The 27,233-nt window shown below is 39.4% G+C and overlaps 1 protein-coding gene across 1 annotated transcript; it reads left to right on the forward strand.

Annotated features, from left to right (window-relative positions):
• Nucleotides 1–9,710: 9,710 nt before the first annotated feature.
• LOC133897277 (annexin D5-like) lies at nucleotides 9,711–15,373 on the forward strand. Its single transcript, XM_062337940.1, has 7 exons — nucleotides 9,711–9,945; nucleotides 12,024–12,169; nucleotides 12,405–12,623; nucleotides 13,155–13,370; nucleotides 13,454–13,543; nucleotides 14,835–15,038; nucleotides 15,119–15,373. The coding sequence occupies exons 1-6, from the start codon at nucleotides 9,870–9,872 to the stop codon at nucleotides 15,036–15,038; spliced, it is 951 nt and encodes a 316-aa protein (XP_062193924.1). The 5' UTR covers nucleotides 9,711–9,869; the 3' UTR covers nucleotides 15,119–15,373.
• The last annotated feature ends 11,860 nt before the right edge of the window (nucleotides 15,374–27,233 follow it).

A 27,233-nucleotide genomic window follows, 5' to 3' on the forward strand; every position in this document is an offset into this window, starting at 1 on the left:
TGATTATCATCAATGAAATCATTGTGTGTTGAGATTAATTTATAGTCTTAGCACATAAATGAGATAGGTTTGTTTCTTGAACCGATCTCGACACTTAATATTTATATTTTCGTTGTAATACATGACACTTTGTTAGTACTTCTGTATTTAATACTCTATCCAGTTATAAATACATGTCGTTGTGGAAAAAGTTTAATCAAACTTTTAAACTTTAACTAACAATAGCTTAAAATACTTTCATAATATCACTAATTTAATAGATTTTATAAATATATTTTAATAAAAAATAGTGATTAAACTATATATTAAAAATTATATCTTATTTTAATATATATTTTTGACGGAGTGAATATAAGAAAAAAAACTAGTATAAATTCTCATGGCGCTGGCCTAACGCGGTGGTGGGTGGTGCGGCCCTGTTTACAGCGATGGAGAGCACGTGTCACGTGGCATACATGACATGTAGGACTAGGTGTGGGGGTTCAACGGTCGGTGCTGTTAGTGTGCTGGGCACGTGGAGCAATGCTAATGGCACGTTGGTGGCGCATGGGTGGCCGACATGGACCGGGTGTATGCGCTGATGATACTTGATTGTTGTGGGACCTGTTATCATACCGCGATGGATATCCGTCGGTTTCGCATTTACAAGGATGCATATGTTCTAGTAGGTTTATATGATGTAAAATCTTAATGTTTGGTTGTTTGTACTATCTTTGGGCTTGGTTCAATCGATACAAAATTACTATACGAGTTCGGCTCTGGGTAAATGGATTTTGGCTGTGTTTTTCTATAGCTAGGCTCACTTGAGGGATGCAGATATAACTCAATTAATAATAAGTATTAGTATATAATTAACAAGTACTAACTTATATTAATATATTTTTAATTGGATTAAGTTTAGTACGAGAGTGTATTTATGTAAAATAAATATTATATTAATACTTATTTTTTTATTTTAATCTTAAACAACATTTATTCGTATGAGTAACCAAACACCATCGTCTATTCTCAGTTAAATTAAGTACATATAACTAACCAAATAAATAGCATTACATGCACATAACCAGACTCAAGTGAGCCTAACTCACTAATACGAACCAAACTAGAACCATATAAGCAACCAAATAAACCTTAAGATGCCCAGTGCTCTATGTATTAGAGGGTTTTGGGCAGGTATCATAAATATTATAGAACCGGAATGTGCATAGTTCTCCTCTAATCTAATCTAATCTAATGGCAGGCAAAACTTGTAAGATCAAACGAATCGAGTTTGAGTGTTTGACTAACGATTGAGCTGTTTGCGACGAGTGGATTGAATTATGGATCCATTATTTGCCGATCCAGGAAACTAGCATGGACACCAAAGTGGTCTAGGCTCAGCGATAATAGTAGTATTCTAGGCTCAGCGATTAAGTAGAATGTTCATGGAAATCTACAATAATGATTTAAAACTTAAAGTGGATTTGGATAATAGTAGTATTCTAGGCTAAACGATGGGCCAAAATATTAGCGTTGTGCTATGCTTACCTGGACCTTTCCTGAGTGGATGCGAGGGTTTGGCCCTCCTGTTTTCCTTCCTAGTATACAATGCCACGGCGTTGGATAGCTATTGGTACCTCATCCACGTTGTCCATTGTGAGTGATATGACAGTCAAAAGATTCAAAATTGATTTACCCGGAAAAGGTTGAGATTTTTCAAAAGAATATTGTGACTCACTTCGTAATGTAGATTAAAAAAGGCTTTCCACTCCGTACAGATAGGAGCATAAGTGCTCATTTGGTTACCTATAAGATTTAGCATGACTTGTATCTAGTGAGTCAGACTAAGTTTAGTTAGATTAGAAAGATGTAATATGATATATTTGATTGGTTATATGTGTTTAGCTTGGTTGAAAAAAGATTGTGTTTAGTTGTTCGTATAAATATATATTGCATTACAAAGTAACTTAGGGTTGAAAATATTTTTATAAATTAGTATATCATGAGATGAGAATATTAGTGAATTTTTTCTATCTTTTGAGAATTTATTTGAGGCATAAAAAATTGCTAGAAGTTATAAAATAGGCTTTTTAAAGAATTTTAATTAAATGTTGGCTTAGGCTTTTTAGATCAAACTAATTAAAATGGGTTTCTAGTGAGTTCTAATTTGCTCATAAAAAAAATTAGAATTTTTTTACCACTCTTGTACCTCTAAATAAAATTGAGAGTTAAATAAAAATATATATACGTACACCCACGCACACAGGCTGCACCGAGCCAGCCAGGCCCAGTGAAAACGGATTCGAAATCCATTTCCACGGAGCCTAACTGGCACGTCAAATTTACATGATGGGAGCCTAGCCTGAGCGCTCGACATGGCAAACGAACACGCCGATGCGCATCCGCTCGACCTGGTCGAGAGCTCGACCAGTCTACCAAACATGCCCTAAACAATCTACTGAAATCTACAACTGAGTCATACCATAATTAGATTCATCCAAAAAAAACTTCAAGATTTAGAATACGACAAAACTCACCGATATCCTTAGAATAAGATTTAAACACATCCTCATTGTAATATTCTTTTCCAAAGAATAATCAAGACAAAGATAAAACATAATATAAGACTATTATCCTAAATAAGATCTAAACCTAAATAAAATCTCATACTCTCCTCTTTAATATGTATAATTGATAATCATATATCTCTACTATCAAATAAATATTTGTATAATCGATTTTACCGATCGTGATAAATCCATGCCCCAGATTGTATCGCAGGCATCCACGCGCTAGAAAGGTAAAGTGGGGCCCACTTTCTACTTCTGGGTATCTGTAGATCAATTCCGTAATCATATCATTAAACATAATCATACATCATAAATATCATGTCTAATTGTTGAGTGCTTATCAATTTTTTTTTGTGGTTTAAAAATTTCTAAGTGTTATGAAATACCCAATGTTAGAGTTTTTCTTTAGTTTAAACTCCGCTTATGCGTAGTAGATGAATCCATTTAAAATGGATTCATCTCATTTTGTTATCGCTACACCATAATTCCTAAAATTATTAGAGTACTAGAGTATCCTTAGGTTAATAAAAGAGGGAAAGAAAAATATGAGAGAAAGATATGAGGGTACTACTAAAGTACTTGTCTCTCTTGTAAGTAGGACCCACCTGGTTGGCCCCACACCACATCCCCTCTCCCACACGGCTGTACAGCAGCAACCCCTCCCCTCCACCTCACTCTCTCCCTCACATTCACTCTCTCTCTCCAACAACCAAGAGCAAAAGTGGTAGCGCTCTTTCTCCTTCTCTCTCAAACTCTCTCACTTTCCACACAAATCTCACCTTAAGCACTAGGATTTGATGTATGCATGTTATACAGCAATTTTCTCTTCCTTCTTAGCTTCCTTTCCATCTAAGAATTTCTTGCATGCATGGAGTTTTGAAGGAATTACAAGCAATTTCATCACACCTCTCTTTTCTGAAATTTTCACCAGCTTATCCATCTCTTCTCTGAGCTTCTTCCATCAATTTCTTCTCCACCCGAAGGTCTCCGACTACAATAAGAACCTTAGGTGAGTTTTTCTAGGTTTCTTTGGTGAGAATGTACGTTTTAGGATGGATGAATTTGAGTTTAGGGGCTGCAAATCGAGTATTACAACACCTCTCTTGTTCTTGATGAAATGGAGATGGTAGGAGGATAATGGATGAGATAGCCTTCGAATCAGGTTTGTGGAGTGGATAAAATAGGTCTAGAACCCTTGGTTTAGTGCCTATGCATGTTTAAGTGGTTAGAAATTCGACATACAAGTTGAATCAGTAGAAAAAAGTATAAAACATGTATTCTACAGGACCCCGAAGATTCTGGGTCACAACCTGAAAGGTTCCGGGTGATCCTAACAAAAAATACCCGAAGACCCCTACCTAGAGATTCACCTAGAGACTCCGGAACCCAGAGGGTCCGAGTTCAATCCGGAGGTTCCGGGTGATCCTAACCAAAAATACCGGAGGACCCTTACCCGGAAGTTCACCCGAACACTCCGGAACCCGAAGTGTCCGAGTTCAACCCGGAACATCCGGATTGTATTGTTCATCAGACGTTTTTCTTTTTGTTTACTTCGCTGATAGCTTGTAAATTTCATAATTAATTTATACAAACTCCAAAATTATGAAACCAGTTGAGTGAGCTTCGTATGAGTATGAACTACATGTTAAAAATGTTAGAACTCAAGAAATATTTTTTTGATAATTAATTAAATGCATTTTAGCTTAATTACACCACGGTTAATTAATATCATGTCCTAAAATTATAAAACCACTTGGACAATTCATGTTTTGATAAGTGATATCTAGGAAAAATATAATTTGGTATGAAAGTAGTTTTTAAATTTTGAAGTTCATTTAATCTTGATATCTAGTTTAGTTATGGTACTTTTTGGATAGCTCTTAAATAAATCATTTATACCATGAGTCTATGTATTTCAATTCGAGTGTTCCTTGCTGCATTATGTTCATTACCTAGTACCACATCCCCATTAAAATTTTATAGCATTTTCATAGTATCTCTTTCATGCTCATCATTGCATACGTTCTTCTTAACGAATGAAGGATCGGAGGGTAACGCAGGTGTGATCGAGGGCGATCTGGAAGTTGTTTCCCTTGCTTGTGAAGCTGATCAATAAAGCAAGCATCTAAGCATTTTCAACCTATTACTTTGGATCATATATTGTGTTAATTGATAAGTTATGCTTTATGTATGTTTGCATGTCAATGAGTCTTATGTTGGGTTTTGGGTTAGATCCTATTTGTTGCATTACCCTTCTTTGATATTGTTTATTGTTTGATCCTTTGTAACATGGGGTTTTCATGTCACATAATGGTCTAACTTAAAAAGAATGTGTTATGCTCAGCATGACATAGGTTCTCGGTAGAAGTCGAGCGGTGGTTCGGCCAACGTTTACGAGCTTAGAGCTTACTTTATATCATAAAGATAATGATGATAGAGGATGGTGTAAGTTAGTGATTGCTACATAGAGAGTAGATCAAGGAGTCATCAAACCTTATACCAAGTTGTACACCGGCACCTTGAAGTCTTGGTGACTCGCCGGCACCTTGGAGTCTTTTTGACCCTATGAAATTTTAATTCAATCGGCTTTGGCTCACATCCTCTCACGTCCGCTGGCCGGCTATCTCCGCTCATGTCCACTCATCTCTCTCTCGACCACTCTCATCCTCTCTTCCTTATCTGATCTCGTCCACTGTGTGAGCTCCTCCCGCCCTTACTCGCTGTTGCCGCAGTCGTCTCCTCTGGCCCTCTCTACTCCAGTGGATCTGTCATACCCAAATCCAAATACTGAGTACATGATCTCTCTCTCTCTCTCTCTCTCTCTCTCTCTCTCTCTCACACACACACACACACACACACACACACACACACACACACACACACACACACACACACACACACACACACACACACACACACACACTCTAAAATGCATCCATGGCTGGCTCCGGTGGAGGCCGTCGCCGCTTGGCTCTGCCTAGCGCCGAGCCATGGGCGAGCAACATCATGCATCTTAGGTCAGCCTCCTGTAGCCAATGTGGCCATAGGTACATATCAGAACTTCTGTTTTTCCCTTTCTCTTTTTTGGAGAAATGTGAGTTTGTAGAGGGTTCCCGAGATTGCCTCTGTTCGAATGATTCAACTATGGATAAGCTGTTGGAAGCGTACGGATTTTGGTGTTGCTTGGTTTGGCCCAAGATTTATGAGTTATTTACCAATTTCACGCTCTCTCTTTTTGCCACTGAGATGCACTTCTTTGTTGGCTAAATAATCCTGCTCCCCTATTAGTGTGTTACTGGATTACCAAACTTTTAAAAGAATTAGGGCAGATTCATTAATCCATAGGTATTTCTTCTTTCACCTATTTGTGAGTATTTCTTATTTATGAGAATTTGATTATGGTTTTGTGCGGAGTTCCAAACAACTAAGTGCACCTTCTGAATTGACCTGCAGGTGGGTAAGTACCATACTGATGTGCATGCTTTTATTTTTGTCAGAGATTACAATGAAGGTATTGTATTTAAATTTCTAACTGTGAATGTGCTTTTGTCTATACCAATGGGTATAGTTTCATTCAGTTTGCACTTCACTCTGTACAATATTGATCTTTCTGTTATGTTTCCAACTCTATGTTGCCCCATCATATCCAAGCTTGGATTGGCTTTTAAGATACATATATGCAGAGCTTGGTTTTCATATTCATTTGGTAAATAGTTTAAACATATGCAAATGCAACATAATTTTGTCAAGTAGTTGTCTTTAGTTTGAGTTGGTTTTAGTTGGTGAGTTCCAACATAATATACCATATATCATACATGCAGCATGGTTGATAACTTGATTGCAATTTAGACAATGAGTGTTTGGATCCTATAAGGGGATCTTCCATGCATGAGGGATTTTTTTATTGCCATGTGTGACTAATGTACTCTGCAAACTTATTACAATGAATCGTGACTATTGTATAAACTGTTGAGAACCTTACCTATTTATGAATGACTTCATGTTATTTAAGAAATTATGTCATTATTATTACAATTAACATCAATATGTGTCATCTTTAATAGCAAATGGTATGCAACTCACCTCACCTCAATTGTAGTAATCACTCAGACCTAATTTCATTTCTTATGTAGTGGAGCAGGAAGTGGGCTTATGCAATCTGTTGGTTGAATATTTTTTTAAAGTTTAAAGGGTCGTTGAATAATTTTTTAAAGTTGATATCACATGAGGCAAGAAGATAAATATTTTTTTAAAGTCAGATAGCAGTAGCTAGAGTTTCTATTTTATAGATGCCTGATTGTTTCTAGGACTTTTGATTTTGAGCTGCATATACTCATTTTATTGTATGACATGTATATACAACATATCTTCTTTTGTAATGTACTGCGCATTCATGTTACCAATGCAATGAACTAAAATATATATGCTTGTCTCATTTTGTTTGTATACATGATGGTAAGGCCAATGGACTATGCCAAACCAAGCCATAGCACTAGCATGACTAGAAATGCGCATGTGTCGTAGAATGCGTAGGAGGATCATCAATGCCGGCTCATGCCAAAAGCCATCACTAATAGTCATCGTATCAGTGCTAGCTAGTCCTACAAATCGGTACTGATAATGAGTATCAGTGCTGATTCCGTGTTATAAAATCGGCACTGATAATCTGAGTATCAGTGTCAGTTTCGTGTTATAGATCGGCACTGATACTCATTATCAGTGCCAATTCACAAACCGTCACTGATAGAGTTTTTGAGTCGGCACTAATGATATTTTCTGTAGTAGTGTTCAGAAATTGTTTTAGCAAGAGTCTATTTATAGAATATGTTTTTAGAAAGACCAAAATATAAAAATTTCACTAGAGATAGAATACGTCAGATGCATCAGGAGCGAGCCCATGGTGTAAGCAAATAAGTTTGATCTGTAGGCATTTTGTTACGAAAACTCCGCAAGGCCATGGTGAATGATTTGCTTGTGCATGGGTACTGCTAGCCTGATCCCTCAATTAACGACACTGGAAACTGACAGGAGAGGGTCGTGAAGATCAAATTTGATGTGTCCTTTTGATCCATGGGGCTGTTCTGGCGATAGATATATATACATATACTGACTTGACTAAATGAGTTTTTAAACGTAATTTAATCAAACGTTCTTGTCAAGCATCTTCCTCATGTGGACTCAGATATAGCATCTACAGATGTAACGAGGCGCAGTTTCGAAAATTAAATTAGGGTCTAAATATTTCGAAAGCAATCCTATACTAACGAATTTTCGGTTGAGGAGATAAAAAGGTTATTCTGTCAAGTCTTCGCATGCATGCTCAACGAGTCGTGTAATTAATCTTTTTTTTCCTCTTTATTTTGAGAGGAAGACTTGTACGGAAACAGTCGTAATAATTAACGATAAGAAGGACAAAGCTCACAGGAGTCCGAAAGCTAGCTCAGTCGTCGTGAATAACAGTACCAGAAAGGAGATCGTCTCCTTCGCAATTGGAATTGACGAGTATGCTAACAACAGAAGCACTGTTGCCTTGGACGGCTCCTCTTATCAGTGGTGCCATGGCTAGGGTGAGGTCGACCGTTGTAGGCATATAGCGTGTGATTCAAGACCTATTTATATATATAGAAAAATTAGTTTGTACATACTTATATAAAGGCATTTTTTACTATATTACATTTATATCTACAAATACAAAAGAATTATCAAAATATAGTGATAAAAAAGTATATCTAGTTTATTTATATGATATATCATAATAGGAGTATATACTTTTAAAAGTACAAACTAATTTTTCTATATATATATATTAAAATAAGTGACGACGACATTAGTAGGTCATTGTTGCACGAAAATGCCTTTAGCAGTTAATTCAATTTGGTCATGGATAATCATCAAGATCGGAATCTTGCTTTGTGTCAACATTAAGGATGTATTTGATAGCGCTCTAACTCTAATTATTTTTTATCTAGATATTTTTAACTCTAAAAATTTATGAAACTAGAGCTGATGTACAATGGGGGTGTTTGGGCTTAGAATATTGTTCAAATTTTAGACAACAAATGGAGACTTAAACCATTTTAATTTAATCTACAAACTCTAAATCTAAAATGTTGCCAGAATTTGGAGCTTAATGACGTGTTTAGTATAGCTCCAGCTTCAAGATTTATGCTGGATCTGGAGTTATTATGATAAAATAAAATAGTTTAAACTTTTATTTTTAATGTAAAATAAAAACTAGATTGCTTAACTAAATACTCTCAATCTATTGACAGTTCTAGATTCAAAATTTCTTAAAGCTAGATCGACCAATTTAAAAAATCTTAAATCTGAAACTATGTGTTGGGGATCATCTCTCACCATCCCCGCACCTGAAGATAACTGCGAGGTTAGTTGGAGGTGCTGCGTGATAGCTGCCGTGCTGGTTGCATCTTCTTCTCATCGGATTGGCGCATGCGAAGCGTCCGAGCATCTTCTTCTCACCGGATTGGCGCATGCGAAGGCTGCCTGATCTCGATTGTCGGGCGAAGCCCCGATTCGCGTCCCGCGTCCTTTGGACCATGCGAAGACAAGACCAGGTCTTCGCTAGGAGGCGGCGAAGACAGCTCGTCAAGAGGTCGGACGAAGAGGGCTTCGATATCCTTCGGTTGGACGACCAGCTTGACAGTGGGCCCAGTTGTTCTGGGCACGGTTGTAATTATGGGATCATGCTCATTTGTACCATATTACCCTCGGATATTCTGGAAATGTAGCAGGTTAGGGGGTAATACATGTAAACCGGGCCCGTGATCGCCGGGTACAGGCTATAAATAGAGCCACAGTGTAACCGTGAAAGGTAATCGAAAACTGTTCTACTTTCGGTACACATCACTATAAGGGACCTTCACCACCTCTACCCCGAAGGTCCTCCTTATCTGGAACTTCGATCCCAACACTATGCTAAACGTATCTAAATCTACCAAGATCTGCCGGAACAAAAGGAAAAATAAATAAAAATGCATGCCCTCCATCTGGCAACGTAACGGTTGCATCCCTTCCGGCTCATCACTACAGACAACGACCCGGTCCACCGGCTCTCCGACCTGAAACGCGACAATCGAGAGTCGTGCGTCCATTGCGAGCCGCGATAGCGCCAACGCCCAGGGGTGGCTAGACCCGGTCCACCGCTCGGCTCCCGGGCCCCGAGCCTCTACTCCTTTGACACAAAGCGAGCACACCCAAATTGCACCCATCACCAATTCGCCAATCACTCACCCGAGCCGAACAAATCGAATCGAATCGAATCGAATCGCGGGGAGCGCGCACGCGCAGCGATCGCCGGCGATGGCGAGCCTCACCTTGCCGCCGGCGCCCACCAACCCACGCCAGGACGCCATCGACCTACACAAGGCCTTCAAAGGTCCGCCACCACTTTCCCCTTGGATTCTCGCCCAAATTTCCGCTCCGCTGTTCGACTTTCGGTTAGGGGTTGGGGCTGGGCTAGAGAGTATGGCTTTGAGCGGTTGTAGTCTGGGCCTAAGCCATTGCTATCTCGCTGCTGCGATCGTCTGACCTAGTTAGGTCATTATCCGTGTCGTGTGACGTTGGGGATGTGTTGACAAGCCGGAGGAACGTTTCAGCTCGAAATTGATGTTCCGGGGGCTCTTCGGATTGAATTCAGAGGGCAGATCGGTAGGTGGTTGGTTACTGCTAAAGTTCTCCCCTTTTGTGCTGTTCAGGAATTGAGGAGGGTTATTGTTAGAGGCTTATTATATAGACCACGAGATATTTCCAATAGGCTAGAGTGAACTGAAGTCGCTGGGACAGCAGTTGGGAAACAATCGATCTGGGTGAAGTGATGGTAATTGCATCGATTGGAAAAAAACCTTTTTGGTTTTCTGACTAGAATTTGGAGGCAAGTGGGTTGTGGATTAATACATGGGCAAGTCAAGACGGAGTTCTAGCATTGAAAAGTCGGTTATTGGTGTCAAAGGGCACACATGTGTAGTTTCTGGCAGGTGATATGGATTTTGCATCGTTGTTGCAACAATAAATTAGTTTACGGTTACGAAGAGAAACATATAATTAAAAAACTCAACCCAAGGGGAGAGACATCCCAAAGGCATTGCATTAAGGTCGAGAAAAGGCCCCAAGAGCCGGCTACAATCCGCTGAGCGATCGCGCCACGACCACAGGGAATACACAGTGAGGGACCTTTATTTGCGAGAACCAAGGTTCGAGTGCTGGTTGGTAGCCTCACACCTGGAGGTCTTACCACCGTGCTATGCGCACGTCCTCATAAACATATATATAATTTAAAGGTGCACATATATAAGAAATTTGATTTTAGGAAAATATGGACTGATTTTATACAACATTTGTGATCAAAGAACCCTGTAGCTGGTTCACAAGTTGATATGGTCCCCAATTCTTTTTTTATTTGTTTGGTTCATACCTATGACGTTTATGTGTTCCCTTCCCTCAAACATCCCAATATCATCATAACTAGCTAATTACCCGTGCGTTACAATGAAAATGCAAACATTGGACATGATAATATCAAGCACAAACTCAAGATATGGGGATGTGGATGCACCATAGGAGTGTCGCCTAACGAATACTTCGGGAGCGATGCCGTAGTTTGATTTTAGATGGGATTGAAAAAGGAGGAGATTACCCACTAATTTCCTTTCTAATTTCTTTATTTATTTTCATTAGTAAAACCGGTCACATATCCGTAGCCGGTAACGAGACGGGGAGGCTAGAGGACGAGGGTGGATGGCAAAAGTGGGTAAATTATTCAAATTTTAGGGGTTTTTTAAGATGGAATGAGAGTAGGGGAAAAGGTGATGTGGGAACCAACTTGTGTTTTATATAATAGAGATATCTTAATAGTGCGAACTGCTAAAAAAGCCAAAAAATCAGGTCAATTGCTTCCAGCCTTCCGAGAACTTATTTGCTATGGACGAACCACTTGAACTTGGGATACTAAGAGCAATTTATTTACTGAAGTGTTGCTTTACTCTCTTGAGCTAGCTACTCCCTCCACTCTTTTTCATTGTTGCTCTGACTTAATACAGCTTAGAGATGTGACTTTGACCATTACTTGTAAATTTACATCACTAAAAATTGTAATATTATAAAAGTGTTACTTTGAATGGTTTGTATATATGAGTTCAATTTGTTTCTTTTTTATAGTACTTCTGTCACAAAAGTATTTTGTCAACTATTACATTTTATTCAACGAAATTCTTGTTTAGAGTGAGTTGGGATTGATACGCTCAAATGATGTCTGGCTGCTGTGAACAAGTGGGCATAAATAGTTAAACTTGGACTTGGAATTGAATTTCAGTAATTGAAGGGTTTGCATAAATGTAATACTTTTTAAAATCTCAGAGTTTCTTTATTTATTCATTTGAATTTCATTATCTGACTTATAGGAGGTAGATTACCATGCTGACTTTCCTTTTGATTTTGACTTGGCTGATGGTCTTGCAGGGTTTGGTTGCGATAGTACAGCAGTAACAAACATACTTACTCACCGCGATTCGGTGCAACGGGGACTCATTCAACAGGAATACAGGACTATGTATCATGAGGAACTCTCTCAGCGTATTTCATCTGAACTCAGTGGACACCACAAGGCACGAAAAGTTCTAGAGGAATTCTTCTCTTTATTGAATAAATCATATTTTAAAGTTAGCTGGAGCGATATTCTTGATCAATTGGACTATAGATTCGCAGATTACAATGATGATTTGAATAAGTTATGCCTACAAATGTTAATAGGTGATTAGGTGTTACTTCAATACTGAGTCGAGTTAAATTACTCAAAATCATTGTTTTAAATATGGCTAATTTTGTTTTATGTGATTCCAGAAAGCTATGTTGCTGTGGATTCTTGATCCTGCTGGACGTGACGCAACTGTTTTGAGAGAAGCTCTGAGTGGTGACACTATTGATCTGAGAGCAGCCACTGAGATAATATGTTCCAGGACACCATCGCAGCTGCAAATAATGAAACAGACTTATTTTGCAAGATTTGGTACTTATCTTGAACACGACATTGGTCACCAGACATCCAGCGATCACCAGAAGGTCCTGAATCCTTATCCTTATTAGAGTATATGTCTTGCGTTTGTCCCACTTCTTTACCTCATACATGAAAGATGCTGAAATTGCTTATTTTCTTCAAAACTTTTAGTTTTAGACTGCCCAGCTTTCGGAACACAAATATGTGGCTATAATTTTTCTTTGGAAAATTCCCATATGCCACTGAATTACCTCACTCATAATCTGTCATTGTAAGGCTGACATGGTAGGTCAGGTCACACATGTCAATGAGGCATCCTTACATCCAGTGGCATATAAGTTATACATGAAGTTACTCTGTGCCATATAAGGAATTGCCCCTTTCCTCATGGACATTGCAATGGCTGATGAGAAGTTGTTTAGATTGCTTATCTGTGTTGGTAGTCTTTTATACTGCTACATTAAATGCTGATGCACAAGGAAATCTTCAGCATGGACTTCCTGTGCAGTATGCTAATCAATACTTTTTACATGATGTTCAAACTTTAGTTGCAATTTTTCTACCATAAGTAACGAATGATGTAATATATATTTCAGCTTTTACTTGCCTACGTGGGGATTCCTCGCTATGAAGGTCCTGAGGTTGATCCTACTATAGTGACACATGATGCAAAGGACTTGTACAAAGCTGGTGAGAAAAAGCTGGGCACAGATGAGAAGACCTTCATCCGCATTTTTACTGAACGCAGTTGGGCCCACTTGGCATCGGTTGCTTCTGCTTACCATCACATGTATGACCGTAAATTAGAGAAGGTAACAGTTTTCCTCAGTACTATTTTCACGTACGCATTCTGTGTTTTCTTGGAATTTTTCACAGTGTCCTTTATTTATGATAGGTTATCAAGGGTGAAACATCTGGAAACTTTGAAGTTGCACTTTTAACTATCCTTAGATGCGCAGAGAATCCAGCGAAGTATTTCGCTAAGGTATTGCACTCATGCTGTTTTCGGTAAAGAAATATTGTAGCTTCTGAAATTCTACAGGCACCATAGATATGTGAACACCACTGGTTGATCGTTGAGGCCAATCGTACACTAAGTTTTCCTGTTAAATATGGCAGTGTGCAGTGGTTTGATAGACATAAAATATGCTAACATGTGATGCAGGAAATTTCAGTGATTCCCATTTTTTTATATTTTCAACTGCTTTTCTGCAGGAAATTATAGTATTTTGTAACATGTGGTTAAGCAAGATCAGTTGTTGAATATAATACCGATATAAAGCTTGCTGGATCCATCCGGAGTTTTGTCTTTGTTTATTTATGTTTATTATTTTCAGTGCATATAGCTTGCTACCAATCCAAGATGCCATTTTCTGCTAGTACTGTCAAATAAGGACAGACTAGGTTGCTCTGGTATCTTCATTGATCATTACGCCCCTCCTGGACTGCCCTAGCTGCCTTTTTTTGAGTCTGGACACTATTATCATAAAAATGGGAATGTTGCTATCAGAATCAATGTTACTTGGATACCGGTGTTCAATTTTTTTTGCCGAATCGGACACCCTAAATCCAAGTCGGATTCCGACACTCGTATCGGATTCTGAGTTGTATTTTGCATGTCTAAATTTTCTTTGCCGAATTGGACACCCGAATTCGAGTCGGATTCTGACACCCGTGTCCGTGTCCAGGTAATACTAGTCAGAATATGTTGTTAGCCTGAATTCATGTGCCATTTTGTTCTAAGATTGCAATTCTATATTTATGCCGAGGTTCCAAATCAACTCGTATTTCTTAAGAAATTTCTATGCCAGTTTTGCCATCTTTATTAAATGAGTAAATTTCAAAAAACTACAACTATTTTGACACATATTGCAGAAAAAATGTAACTTCTAGTGCCTATTTCAAAAACCTAAAACTATTTTGACATATGATGCAAAAAATTACAACTTTCTCACCGTGGCTCCACCTGTCATCCTCTGGTAATAGATGGACTCACGGTTAATCCTCCTATTACATGCTATAGATGATGACAGGTGGGTTCACGGTGAGAAAGTTATAGTTTTTTGCAACATGTATCAAAATAGTTGTAGATATTTGAAATAGGCACTAGAAATTGTAGTTTTCTGCAACATGTCAAAATAGTTGTAGGTTTTAAAATTTACTCTTATTAAATCTCGTCTGCTCAGCATTCAAAACATCTGGTATTAGTTGAAGACCTATGTTTTCCTGGTTTGATACCTGTAATGACCAGTTTTCTCTACATGACATGAATTCAGGTCTTACGAAAGGCCATGAAAGGTCTAGGTACTGATGACAGAACACTTGTAAGGGTTGTGGTAACGAGGACTGAGATTGATATGCAATATATCAAGGCAGAGTACTACAAGAAATACAAGAAGCCGTTAGCCGAGGCTATCCAGTCCGAAACATCAGGAAACTATCGGACATTCCTTCTTTCGCTTGTTGGTCATGGCCATTAGGTTTGTTCTTTGGAGCTATTTCGATTATGGCATTTTCGAACTGATCTCATATGCTCTCTTGTGTTCTCTGATTTTCTCAGGCTCTGTTTCCACCATGGGACATAATAATTCCATCACTCCGCCCTAAATGCAGTGACCTACCTGGAAAATGTATGATGTCGCCATTTCTGTTGTGAACTTGTCTAACTGCCGGCTATGGTATGCTTGTTTAAACCGTTCGTGTATATAATTTGGATCTGGGGGTTTTGGTTGGAAAATTCTGGACGAGGCACTAGAACGAATGCTGGTTACAGTGGGTTGGCTTGTGTCTCCAATAAAACCAAGATGTGATGTCATGTTCATGTCTAGTCAGTACATCTCCTTCATCAGTTATTGTGTTTGGCTGTTCTGTTTTCCCTGTTGTCACTGAATTTCACATCCCTTTGCTCTTTTTTTTTTAAAAAAGAATAAGGTTGTTTCATCGGTTGTTTCGAAGGAGACTAGCACATACTGTATGTGTGAAACGCCTTGATTCGCCCCTTGAACGATGCAGCTGTTCAACTCCCCACCAACTCGCAGAAACTTTGGGGTTGTTTCATCGGTTCTTTCGAAGGAATGCAAAGCTGAGCTGGATGTATCATGTATGCACCATTCTACTACTCGAGTGAAATTATACTAGTATACATCAATAGCCTGCATTGACCTTAAAGTCTAGAGTCGAGTCGAAGTCAAGTCTCTAGAGAACTAGGCATTACATATCCAGGTCGTGTGTGACCGCCGCGGCTGCCGGCGGTAGAACGGCAGCACCCGGGGCAGCGGCGATCACCTTCATGAGCAACTGGAGAAGGGCAGCGCGACCTGGACGGCAGGGCTGGCGCCTGTGACGAACTCGGCGTGCGCACGCGTGGCGGCCTGGAGCCTGACGCCTCGTCCTTGATCGCCTCTGCGCACAGGCCGCACACCCTGCGCTGCCACCCGGGCCACGTACCGCGCCGTGCACTCGCCATCTACACGATCTCGCTGCCGCCGTCGTCTCGTTGACACCGGCGGCCTGCCTCCTGAAGGCCACGGCTGCCGACCTCCGCCTCCTCGCGCTACTTGCCACGCGCGAAGGGCACGCCGACGAGGCCCTACAGGCCGTCTCCACCACATGTGAGGTACGGGATAGAAGGTTTGGATGATGGGGAAGGAGCACCTCCACGGCCTGCACACATCGCCGGCAAGGTCGGACGTTCCGATCCCCTGTTGGATCTGCTGCACGCGGCGTGTTTGGCGAAAAGCACGAGAGGCCGGCAGGATCGGAGGCGGCGACGGACGTGATGAAACGCTACGGGTGGCAAGAGTCAGTCCACTTCGACAAGATCACGGCGCGCGACAGCAATCTCTTGAAGACTCGTGTGTTGGGACCCAGACGTAATTCCTTGAAGACTCGAGACGACGACGATGTAGCTGTGCTTGCTCGTCTCAAATTCTCAATAGGTATTTTTTTTCAGGACGTCTCATTCTTATGAGAAACAAAAAAATTGCACTTTTACGTCGCAAACGTATGGCTTTGACATTTTGACACTGTAAGCATTAGCTTTATCAAAATGACACTTAAAAGATGTAGCACTTTGATCCTATGACATTCTACACATTTTAATTCATTTTAGTTTCTTTTCTCTATTTTAGTGCGTGAAAAGACAAGTGTACCCTTGCTCAACATAACAAGCAAGTGATAATAGTTATTTCCAAAGGTGGCTCCTAATGTGGCCCGTATATAGTAATAATTTCTAGAGGCGGTTCATATAAGGAACCATCTCTTGTAATGAGATGATTATTACAGGCGGACCATATAATTAACCATCTGTTAAAACATATTTTTAGAGGCAGTTTCTTATGTGACCTGTCTCTGCTAATGTCTCTATAAAACAATACATGTTCGGGAGCTTCACTCAGACCGAGCTTGCTCTGTCCGAACAGAGTAGCTCAACGGCGTGTGAGGAACAATAACGTCCTAAGAGGGGGTGAATTAGGACACTTAAAAACTAATGGCTCCAAAAATTTCACAAGATAAATCTATATCAATTTCTATCTAAATAAGCTATATATTTATCTAGTGTGTCTACTTTACCGTTCAAAAAGGTTTGTAACATACTCTAGGAAGGTAAATTGCAAGTACGTAAATACGGAAACATAAATAAGGTAGAGAGAGCAAACTCGATATAAGAGATTTTTATTACGTGGTATCAGTGGCACACAAGCCACCCGAGTCCACATTATAACTCCACAAAGGATATGCTCCCGGTCCCTAAGATTCTTCCGGTCACGGCTCTTGAGCTACCAAACCACCAAGACAAGGCCTCAAGCATGATAAGCCACCAAGCCACTAAGGCAATATCTCACTACTAACCTCTCTTTCGCTCACTTGTACGTCATCTTCACTTTGGAGTTTTAGTCACCAAGGCAAGGGCATCCACGTCCCGGTACACGCTTCTTGCCGCCGCTCCATACCAAGTCAAAGGGTCAACAAGCTTGAGCCACCAAGACCCAAGTTGCCGACGAGTCACCAAGACTCTGAGACGTCGGTGTACCTCTCGGCACAAGGTTAGATCACTATTTGATCCACTCTCTAGGTTGCAGCACCTAACAACACCTCTCTAGGCCTAATAATACTAATCACTCTTCTAATGGTATGCTAATTGCCTTGGATAACCACGTTTAGCACTTTGATGGCTTGGATATCTTCTCAAGTGTATAAGGGTTTCTCTGGACTCTAGCACCTTCAAATGACTGAGTAAAGGGTATTTATAGCCTCAACCCTACGGACTAGTCATTGCCCCAACTGCTCAAATTCTCTGTATATGTCGTATGTTCCAGTGTAGACAAATTGTAATCATCGGAATATCCAGCGTGTACACCTTCCAAAAACTAGCCGTTGGAACTCCACTCAAAACCAATATGAACACATGATGTTTCGGCTTGTTCACTAGCTCCATCGTCGGACCTTCCGGCGTGTTCAACTAAGCCATCACGTGCCTTCCTTAGTGCAAAATACTCCGGCGTTGCTTTGCTTCATCGCCAGACCATCTGGCATGTTAAACTACACCAAACTGGACTTTGACATCTTCTCTACAACAAATGCTCCGACGTATACTCCGGCATGCACACTTCAATCCCTGGACCTTTCGGCATGTAGTCCTTCCGTCCTTCTACTATTGCAATTCTCTCTGCAACAATTGCTCTAGCGTATACTCCAACGTGCATACTACTGATCGTTAGACTATAGCATCTAGGCTACTAGGTAAGTGGTAAGTGTTTCGGTGATTAATGACAATCATATCATTGTGACTAATGCATATGCTTTAAAGGGAATCAAAAACTTAGTTCACAATTATTGTATGGGTTTTCTTGGTCCCTTATGAGATTTTATTGGACGATCAAATGACATTTGCGTCAAAATTAAGGATCTTCTAGTTCTAAGTGTCATAAGGTAATGAAGGACGTTCAGAGTAGATATAGGTTCCTTTCTAGTATTTTGACCGTACTATAAAGGGGGGCTAAGTGTTGTAGCTTGATCTAGTTGAGTTTAGACTTAGTTGAATGCACACTTGCGAAAATCTAGCACTAGGTATCTCAAAGAAGCCCATGGGTGAGAAGTCAAGAAGTTAGTGCTCAAAGTCGATTGAATTGGATGAGCCTTAGAGTTTTTATTCTCACAGGATTATCTGGCGCTGAAAGACTTGTACTCATCAGACCTTATTCCTGTTCTGAGCAGAAGCTGAATGACCTCACCCAATTGTCTGGTGATGGTAAATATGTGCACCGGAGTATTTAACAGAAGGGATATTTTTTGAGGAAAATTGAAGTTAAGTACACCAGATTGTCCGATGTTCAGAGAAGATGAACACCGCAGCATTTTACAGAAAGTTGGAATTTTCAAAGGAATTGGAATTCAAGGCACCGGATGGTTCGGTGTTGAGATGTGTAACACACCAGAGCATTTTCAGACTTGATGTCTCGGTGCATGGGATATGAACTCATTGGATTGTCCGATGATAAGGTATGAAGACCACTAGAGCTTTTCAGGCAATGGCTACTGACAGCTGGCAGGCTAGCTTTTAGAAAAGGTTACTCACCAGATTATCTGATGTGTATAATGATGTTTGCAGTGGACCATCTGGTGTTCACAGAAAGTGTGGGTGGTTGGGTAACGGCTAGATTTGGATCTCTAGCCTATATATACCTCCTCACTCGGTTTCATTCATCTCTCTTGAAATCCAGAGGAGTTCATACACTGTGTGTGTCATCAAGAAGCAACGGAGAGCACTTGAGTTGATTTTTAAGTCCCTAATTAAAGGTTAAAGACTTCATTAGTGCTTAAAGAGTAGCGATTGTGCATCTAGCTGTTGTTTAGGCTTGATAGGGATCAAGTAAACTAGTTAGCTTGTTACTCTTGGTGGTTGGCAATACCTAGCTGGTCGTGATAATTGGAGGTGTTCTCGGTGAGCTCTTAGAGTTTTTGTGGAAGTCCCTGGAAGAGCTTGTACTTGGTTTGATGTTTGCCAATCCAGAGATGGAGATGTGACGATCACTAGTGAGCACTTGAGTCTTGGTAACTCAAGGAGGGTGATATCCTTGTGTGGATGCTCCAACGAGGATTAGAGAAGAGTGCTAACTCTTCGATATCTCGGGAAAAAAATCGGTGTCCTCTTTTCCTACTCTCTTTCCATTCCATAATTTACTTCTAGCATATACTTTCATGCAAGTTTCAATTCCGCAATTTACTCTTAAGTTATATGCTTGCATGTTTGTTCTCCATATTCTAACTTGCTTGCTCAAGTAGTTGCATTTTTTCTTCTAGGCTAAGATTTCTCCTTATTCTAGAAATTGATAGTTGTTTTAAGGTTTGATTAGAGCCCTATTCACCCCCTCTAGGGCCATTAGATCCTTTGTGGACCTTCCAGCGTATATCATCCTTGAGCTTCAACTCAAAATACTTCGGTGTTCATATCTCCACATCACTAGATCATCCGGCATGTAAAAACATCTGGCAAGAAAATACTCCGGAGTTCACAACTTCTCTGCACCGAACCTACTAGTGTAGTCATTTTTCTTGAGACTTCTCCAATTCAACCAAAGTTTGTCCCAACTGCGGTGGATTCTTAATCTATTGCATCCATGAGACCTACTAATATATATTCTTAAAACATATTAGTCTCATTGACTATATTATCATTAATCATGAAAATCACAATCATAGCCTAATAGTGTTATTTTCGCTATAATCTCCCCTTTTTAGCCTAATAGGGCCTCTTATCTAGTGAAGTTTATCTAGTGAAGTTTACCAAAGCCTTTTTGGGCCTAATAGGTTTATTTAGTGAAGTTTTTAGAGCTATTAGTTTTTAAGTGTGCTAATTCACCCCCTCTTAGGATATCACTGTTTCTGACTTCGTATCAGAACCTCGTACTCTTGATAGGTTTAACTGCCTAGAGTAATGACATCCGGAGTTGGAATGGATATCCATAGCGCTCTACATTTCGACGGCACTAATTTCCCCTGTTGAAAAATTATAATGACTTGTTATTTGCAAGCTAAATATTTAGATGTTTAGATAGTCATCGAGGAAGGGATGAGACCACGTGTCAACAAGAAGAGGCAATTAGATGCAACGTGCAAGAGTGTCCTTTTATCACATTTATGCGTTGATGCATTTAATCGTGTTTATTCTCTTACCAATGCACATGATATTTAGACTAGTCTTATTAAAATACATGAAGGCACAAAAGATGTACGTAATGAGAAATATCAGGTGCTAGTCTCTATGCTTAATAGCATCAAACAACTTACCCATGAAAGTGTTAATGACATGTACTCATATTTTAATATTCTTATCAATAAGATTAATAGGCTAGGTTTGATGCCAATTGGAGACGATCAAATAATGAGAAGAATACTTCAAACTCTTTTTTCAAAGTACAAGTTAATAGTCTCTATCATCTATGAGAACAACTACATCGCCAAGATGATTCCAAACCAAGTACTCAGCAAGATCACCGTACATGAAATGACTATGAGCATAGAGGTGGAAGCTTCTTCCTCATCCGACACCAAAAATCTTGCTCTCACAAGCAAGCAAGCAAGCACCATGCTCACACATGAAGGCAAACATAAGGAGACAAGAGCAAGAGTTAAGCTCAAGCGAAGATGATAGTGATGAAGATGAAGAGAACGATGAAGAAGATGAGCAAAGCACCTCAAGTGATAAACAGATTGATCCCAAGGTTGTCAAGTTCATCTCACAAGTGTAGAAGAACATCAAGAGGATTAATGCCAAGATTGATCATCGAATTTTCATGAAAGACTTGGTCAACACAATTGATCATATCAATAAGGAAAAAAAGACTAAGAACAAGAGAGAGACAAGGGGAAGAGCCAAAACATTCGCAAGCATAGAAAGATGGGTGAGCGAAGATGAAGAGTCAATCTCAAGTGATGAAAGTCTTAGTATCCACTCCTAAAAAAAAAGCTATTTCTTAAGGTCATCATCGCACAAGTCATCACGTAAACTATCTCACAAGTACCTTATGGCTAAAGGTATAAATAGCGATGTAAGTGATAATGAATCTGATAAGGATTTTTCCTCTCATGAAGAACTTCTTGAATTGATTTATGAGTAACAAAGAGCCTTAAAGAAACAATTAAAAGAGCTTAAGAAATTCAATACGCTTAATGACATTCATGCTACATTTATTTCTAATTATGAATAATTATTGAGCAAATTTAATTTGCTAAACAAGGAGCATAAAAAGCTTAAGGCTAAATTTGAGTGCATTGAATCTCAAACTAAGGTCCCTTTGAAGCAATCTACCTCTCTATTTAATTTCAATCCTAAGGTAGATGCTTCCACTTCTTATGATGATTTGATTGATTTCTCTAGCTTATCGCTTTGCAAAGAGATATGCATTGAGAATGTTTTTATAGAACCATCTAATGAACTCATTACACAAAAGAATAATAAGTTCGAGCAAGAAGTGAAGATAAAAGGCAAAGGATATGTCCAACCTCCTCAAGATAACCGTGATAACATGGTGAACAAGATTACAGAGGGGTCAACTGTGATATGCTTCAAATGCCATAAAAAAGGCCACAAGACCTTCCAATACAAGCAAGTTAAGAAGGAGACCAAATAGAATAAGAAGGTGATGAATCTCTCCAATAAGACCTCCAACCTCTACACCAAGCCCAACTACAAGATTAATACTAAGAGCAACCACTACAAGCTCAAGAAGAAGAAAAATGGCAAGATAGTTACACACATGGTTAAAAGAAAGGACCGGAGGTGGAACCAACCTATTTGGGTGCTCAAGGAAGTCATCACCAGCATGAAGGGCCCCCAATCGGTTTGGATTCTAAAGAAGACTTGAAGTTTGAGGCGACTATAGGGATTTGGAGACTTGCCTCACAAGATAAAGTGAATATTCAAGCAAAGAAGCCAAACGTACAAGATTGGGTGTATTGATAAAGATCATGATCATCATATACCCAAATTCTCATTCAAAGGTAAAAGAGGTAATGGTACTAGATGCAAAATAATTTCAATCAATGAGTAATTTTGCCTTATCTAGGAATGCACATGCTTATTTTAAATTATTGCAATGCCAAGTGTAGTTTTTTCATATGGTAAGTTGTTTGTATTTCTTTCTTTCTTATGAGAAACCTATATGGTTTATTAGTTGTAGTTTTCTTACATGTTACTAGTTTTACAATTGGTATTCCTTATGTGCTATGAGTTCAATATATAGGGTACCCTCCCCATTATTATCAAGAACAAGTGCATATATTACAAAAGTATTCAACACTTGTATGCACATATTTAGGGAGAGTATATCCTATAGGCTTTGATTTTAAGACCAACATGTGTTTTAAGTAATATATTTTGTAATCTCATAGAATCGACAAGTTTCCGGAGGTATGCAATGCTTAAAGGCTTCAATTGGTATCTTTGTCAAATTTTTTATTTATTTAAGCTACCTCCATACATAATATGGTTTAAACTTCCTATCTTGATATATTATCAAGTTGAGCATACATTTATTTTTTATCATATGTATACACACATATAGGAGGTGTTTAGACTATATTATGTGAGTTTCATGAATTGTGATGTATGTGCTTTCGTCTCAATTGATATCCACATATCTTTTAAATAAAATCCCTACAAGTGGTATCACTTTATTGGATAATAGTTTATGAAGCTATCTCCCATATACTCTAATATTTTTCCCTTGAGTTCAACATGTGTTTATAGCCTTTTTAGAAGTTGACAAATAAGGAGAGTTATGATGACCAAAGCAAGTGCGAGATACATGAAAGTTGACAAAGGGGAGAAGCTCTTGCATAGGTCGATCAAGAGAGAGTGGTGTTGGAGAAAGGGGGAGCCACAACAAAAGGGGACTAAGTGGTAAAAACTTGCATCCAAGTAATGTTGTAAGACTTTGTGCTCCTTACAATTGATATCATTTATTACTTATCACTTGCTTTAGTTGTATTGTCATCAATCACCAAAATCACAATCATGATCTAATAGGGCAATTTTCGTTACACGGCGGTCGGGAGATTTGAAAATAAAGGGAGTTTTTCATTTTGAATTCCTTAAAGGAGCTAGCTATCTAGATAAGAGTATCTCATCCCTAGCTAGTATCTTTTTAAAATTTAGATCTAGATTTAAGGTTTAATTAGGGTTTAGATGTAATCTAGAGATAACATGGTTCTATTCATTTAGATCCTCGAATTAGCTATGATTTGTGACTAATGTTGATTCAATTTTGTAGATTCACATGATTCTAGCATTATGTTTTAAAATCGTAGCTTCAATTTGATGTTTTTTAGCTTTAGAAGGTTTTATTCTGAATGAGAACTTTTTGGATATATCTATATCTAGATGTAGAGGGAGAGAGAGTAATGAATCCACATTATTTTGAGCGATAAATTTGCGTCAATGTAGATTTAATTGCGTAGATATATTATAATCATAACAAGTCCAATTTTCCTCATTTTTTTAAAAAAATCCTTTTTTATTATGATGTACTTATTAATTAATTTATGGATCTAATTTTGTGGTTGAAGTTAAAGATGGACAAAATATGGATGTACGATATACCAGGATATGGAGAAATATATATCAAAGGACTCTGTATTTTTATTAAAGCTATCGAGAAGGATATTTTGACTAAGAAGACAAAGGAAATACATTGTCCATGCTCTGATTGCAAGAATAAAAAATTATTGGACAAATCAAGCATGATCAAATCACACTTGATCTTGAGAGGTTTTGTCGAGGATTACACATATTGGTCCAAACACGACGAAAAATGTATATGCAAATCAAACGAAGACATCACTGCTGATCAAGTGGATGGTGATGATGAGGGGGTCGGAGGTGACACTGATGTTATGATAGATGATGATGATTATGATTTCGATCTGGAGTAAATATTGTGTCACGCAGAACTGCATGTTTTAATGGATAGGAGAGGTTTAGATAATTTTAAGGTGTTACAGAAGGCATCAAAGGAACTTTTGTATGAGGAATCGAAGGGTTGTGATAAGAAATTTATGGTGTTGCATTTGATGCTTGAACTTATAAGGTTGAAGGCCTGCAATGGATGATCCAATAAGAATTTCTCGGATCTGTGGAGTCTCTTAGCAAACATGCGGCCAAAGCATAACTTCTTGCCCACAACCACTTATCAAGTGAAGAAGTTTATATATCTATTGTCATTAGAACTGCAAAAAATACACGCATGTCCGAACCACTTTATCGTGAGTACGAAGACTTGGATAGATGCCTAGTGTACAATACGGTCAGTACAAGAGGAATGATGATTGTGAGGACGAAGATGTTTCCGCCAACCAGAAGAAGAATAAGAGTACTGCCGATCGTGACGAATAAGACATTTCTTCCAATGCGGAGAAGAAGAGAAGAAGTCCTGTCATGGTGATGTGGTACATGCCAGTGATCTCCTGCTAGTAGTGTTTGTACTCGAATTCTAGGGATTTTGAACTGATGTGTTGGCATTTCAATAAGCGCAAGAATGATGGAACTAAGCTTTGATACCCCACTGATGTTAGCCAATAGAGAAAGTTTGATATCATGTATCCAGATTGCACTAAAGAACCAAGGAATGTAAGATTCATGTTGAGTACCGATGGAATGAATCCTTTCGGTAACATGAGCACCTCACATAGCACTTGGCCAGTGGTCCTGACCATCTACAACCTTCCTCTATGGCTATGTATGAAACAGAAGTAACTTATGCTATCTATTTTTATCTAAGGACCGAAATAACCTAGCAACGATATATATGTGTTTATGAAACTATTTATAGAAGATATGGTGAAATTGTGGAAAGATAGGTTGTCTTACATGGTATGTCCGAATGTGGGATGAATTCTAATGATAGTATTTCACGCTAAAGTCATGATTTTTGTTACCATCAGTGATTATCTCACCTTTTTTTTTCCTACCGGGACCGGTTAAAGGGAAGCGAGGATGTGTAGTATGCTTGGATGAAATCGTGTTTGTGTAACTTTTATATTCACATAAGTTAGTGTACATGTGACACCGGCAGTTCTTACATAAAACTCATAAATACTGTAAGATGAAGAAATATTTTGATAATACGATTGAGCAAGGTACTGGTCTAAAACCTCGAGGTGGGGTATTAATGTTTGAAATAGTCAAGAACAACAAGATTGTTTTTGAAAGCCACCAAATAGTAAAAAGAGGAAAAAAAAGTGATACTCCGATTGATATGCTGTGGAAGAAAATGTCAATTTTCTTTAAATATTTACCCTATTGAAAGAACTTGGATATTTATCATAGCATCGATGTCATACATGTTGAGAAGAATATATGTGATAGCATCCTTGCCTCTTATCGGACATATCGTGCAAGACAAATAATGAAATAAGTCACGTAAATCAAGCCAGAGCTAGACCCTAAAGACAGATCAAATGAAAAATATTATCTTCCCCCGGACAACTACTCTCTAACACCCAAGAAGAAAAAGACACTGCGCAAGTGTTTATGTGGGGTGAGAGTCCCGACTTGTTACTTATCTGACATCAAAAAACGAAGCTAATCGACATAAAGTCTCATAATTTGAACCTATTACCACATACGGTTTCTCTGATAATAGGTTTTCATAGATAATTTTTTTATGTATATAAAAATCGTTTATTTTTATATGTCTTTGATTAGAGGTAGATGACTAAACACCTATCTAAATAGATTGTGTATCTGCAAATAGTTTTTTTAAGTAGTATCTCGCACGCTTCGTACATCCGTGGCGCGCCAGAGCTACCCCAGCTGCGGCTGTCCGCCAGCCGCGTGCAGAGCGGCAGGCGTACGCGAGGAAGCCGTGAAGCACGTCCGGGGAGGTGACCTCCTCGGCGCCGGACAGAGACGATGACGAGGAGGCGGCGGCCTCGCTGTGGGCGCACGCGGCGCCGGCGCCGACGCGTCCGCCCATCTGCCGCGCGGGAGGAGCACGGATCGAGTCAAACGCGCGCGTGAACGTCAGATTACGGATGCGTGTCGAGTACTGAGACAAGTGTACACGTTGGTACTATCACTTGAAGGCAGCCCAGCCCCTGCACTGCATAGAAGTGATGTGGGCCGAATCGAACCGAAACCTGTCTCGGCCCATAGAAGGACGGGTCAACGCGTGGCCTTCTTCTCCGTTTGAAAATCCCATGTGGTCAAAAGGCCGCATTCATCAATGGCGTTCCATCTCAAAAGAAAAAGTCGCATTCATACCGGCCGAGCTACCTAGCAATCATCGCTTTTTTCCCGTTCCGTTGGACACGTGTGCTGTGCATCGTCTAGCTCTACCCCAGCCAGGTACGATGCAGTGAGCAGTAGCTGTCCCGGGTAGCTCTCGCACTTACACCCTTCGACATGATCGAGCTATGATCATCTCACACAGCACGAGCATGCATGCTGAATGAGCCCTCCGATCCTCTCTCAAATCTCAATGCACAGTGTGTGTGGCGTGGTCCAAATTAAGGCCGGGCAACCTCCCATCTGCACGGGACCAAAAGGCCCCCATGCAACTAAATGCCCAGCTCGAAGTGGCAGTGCTCTCTCTCTCCCCCCTCTCTCTCATAGGCGTACAGTGCAAGAAGAACAGTTTCAGAAATAGAGAGAGAGAGCGCGCGCACTAGAGAGA

The sequence above is a fragment of the Phragmites australis genome, chromosome 17 (assembly GCF_958298935.1).
Source record: "Phragmites australis chromosome 17, lpPhrAust1.1, whole genome shotgun sequence".
NCBI classification, from domain to species: Eukaryota; Viridiplantae; Streptophyta; class Magnoliopsida; order Poales; family Poaceae; genus Phragmites; species Phragmites australis.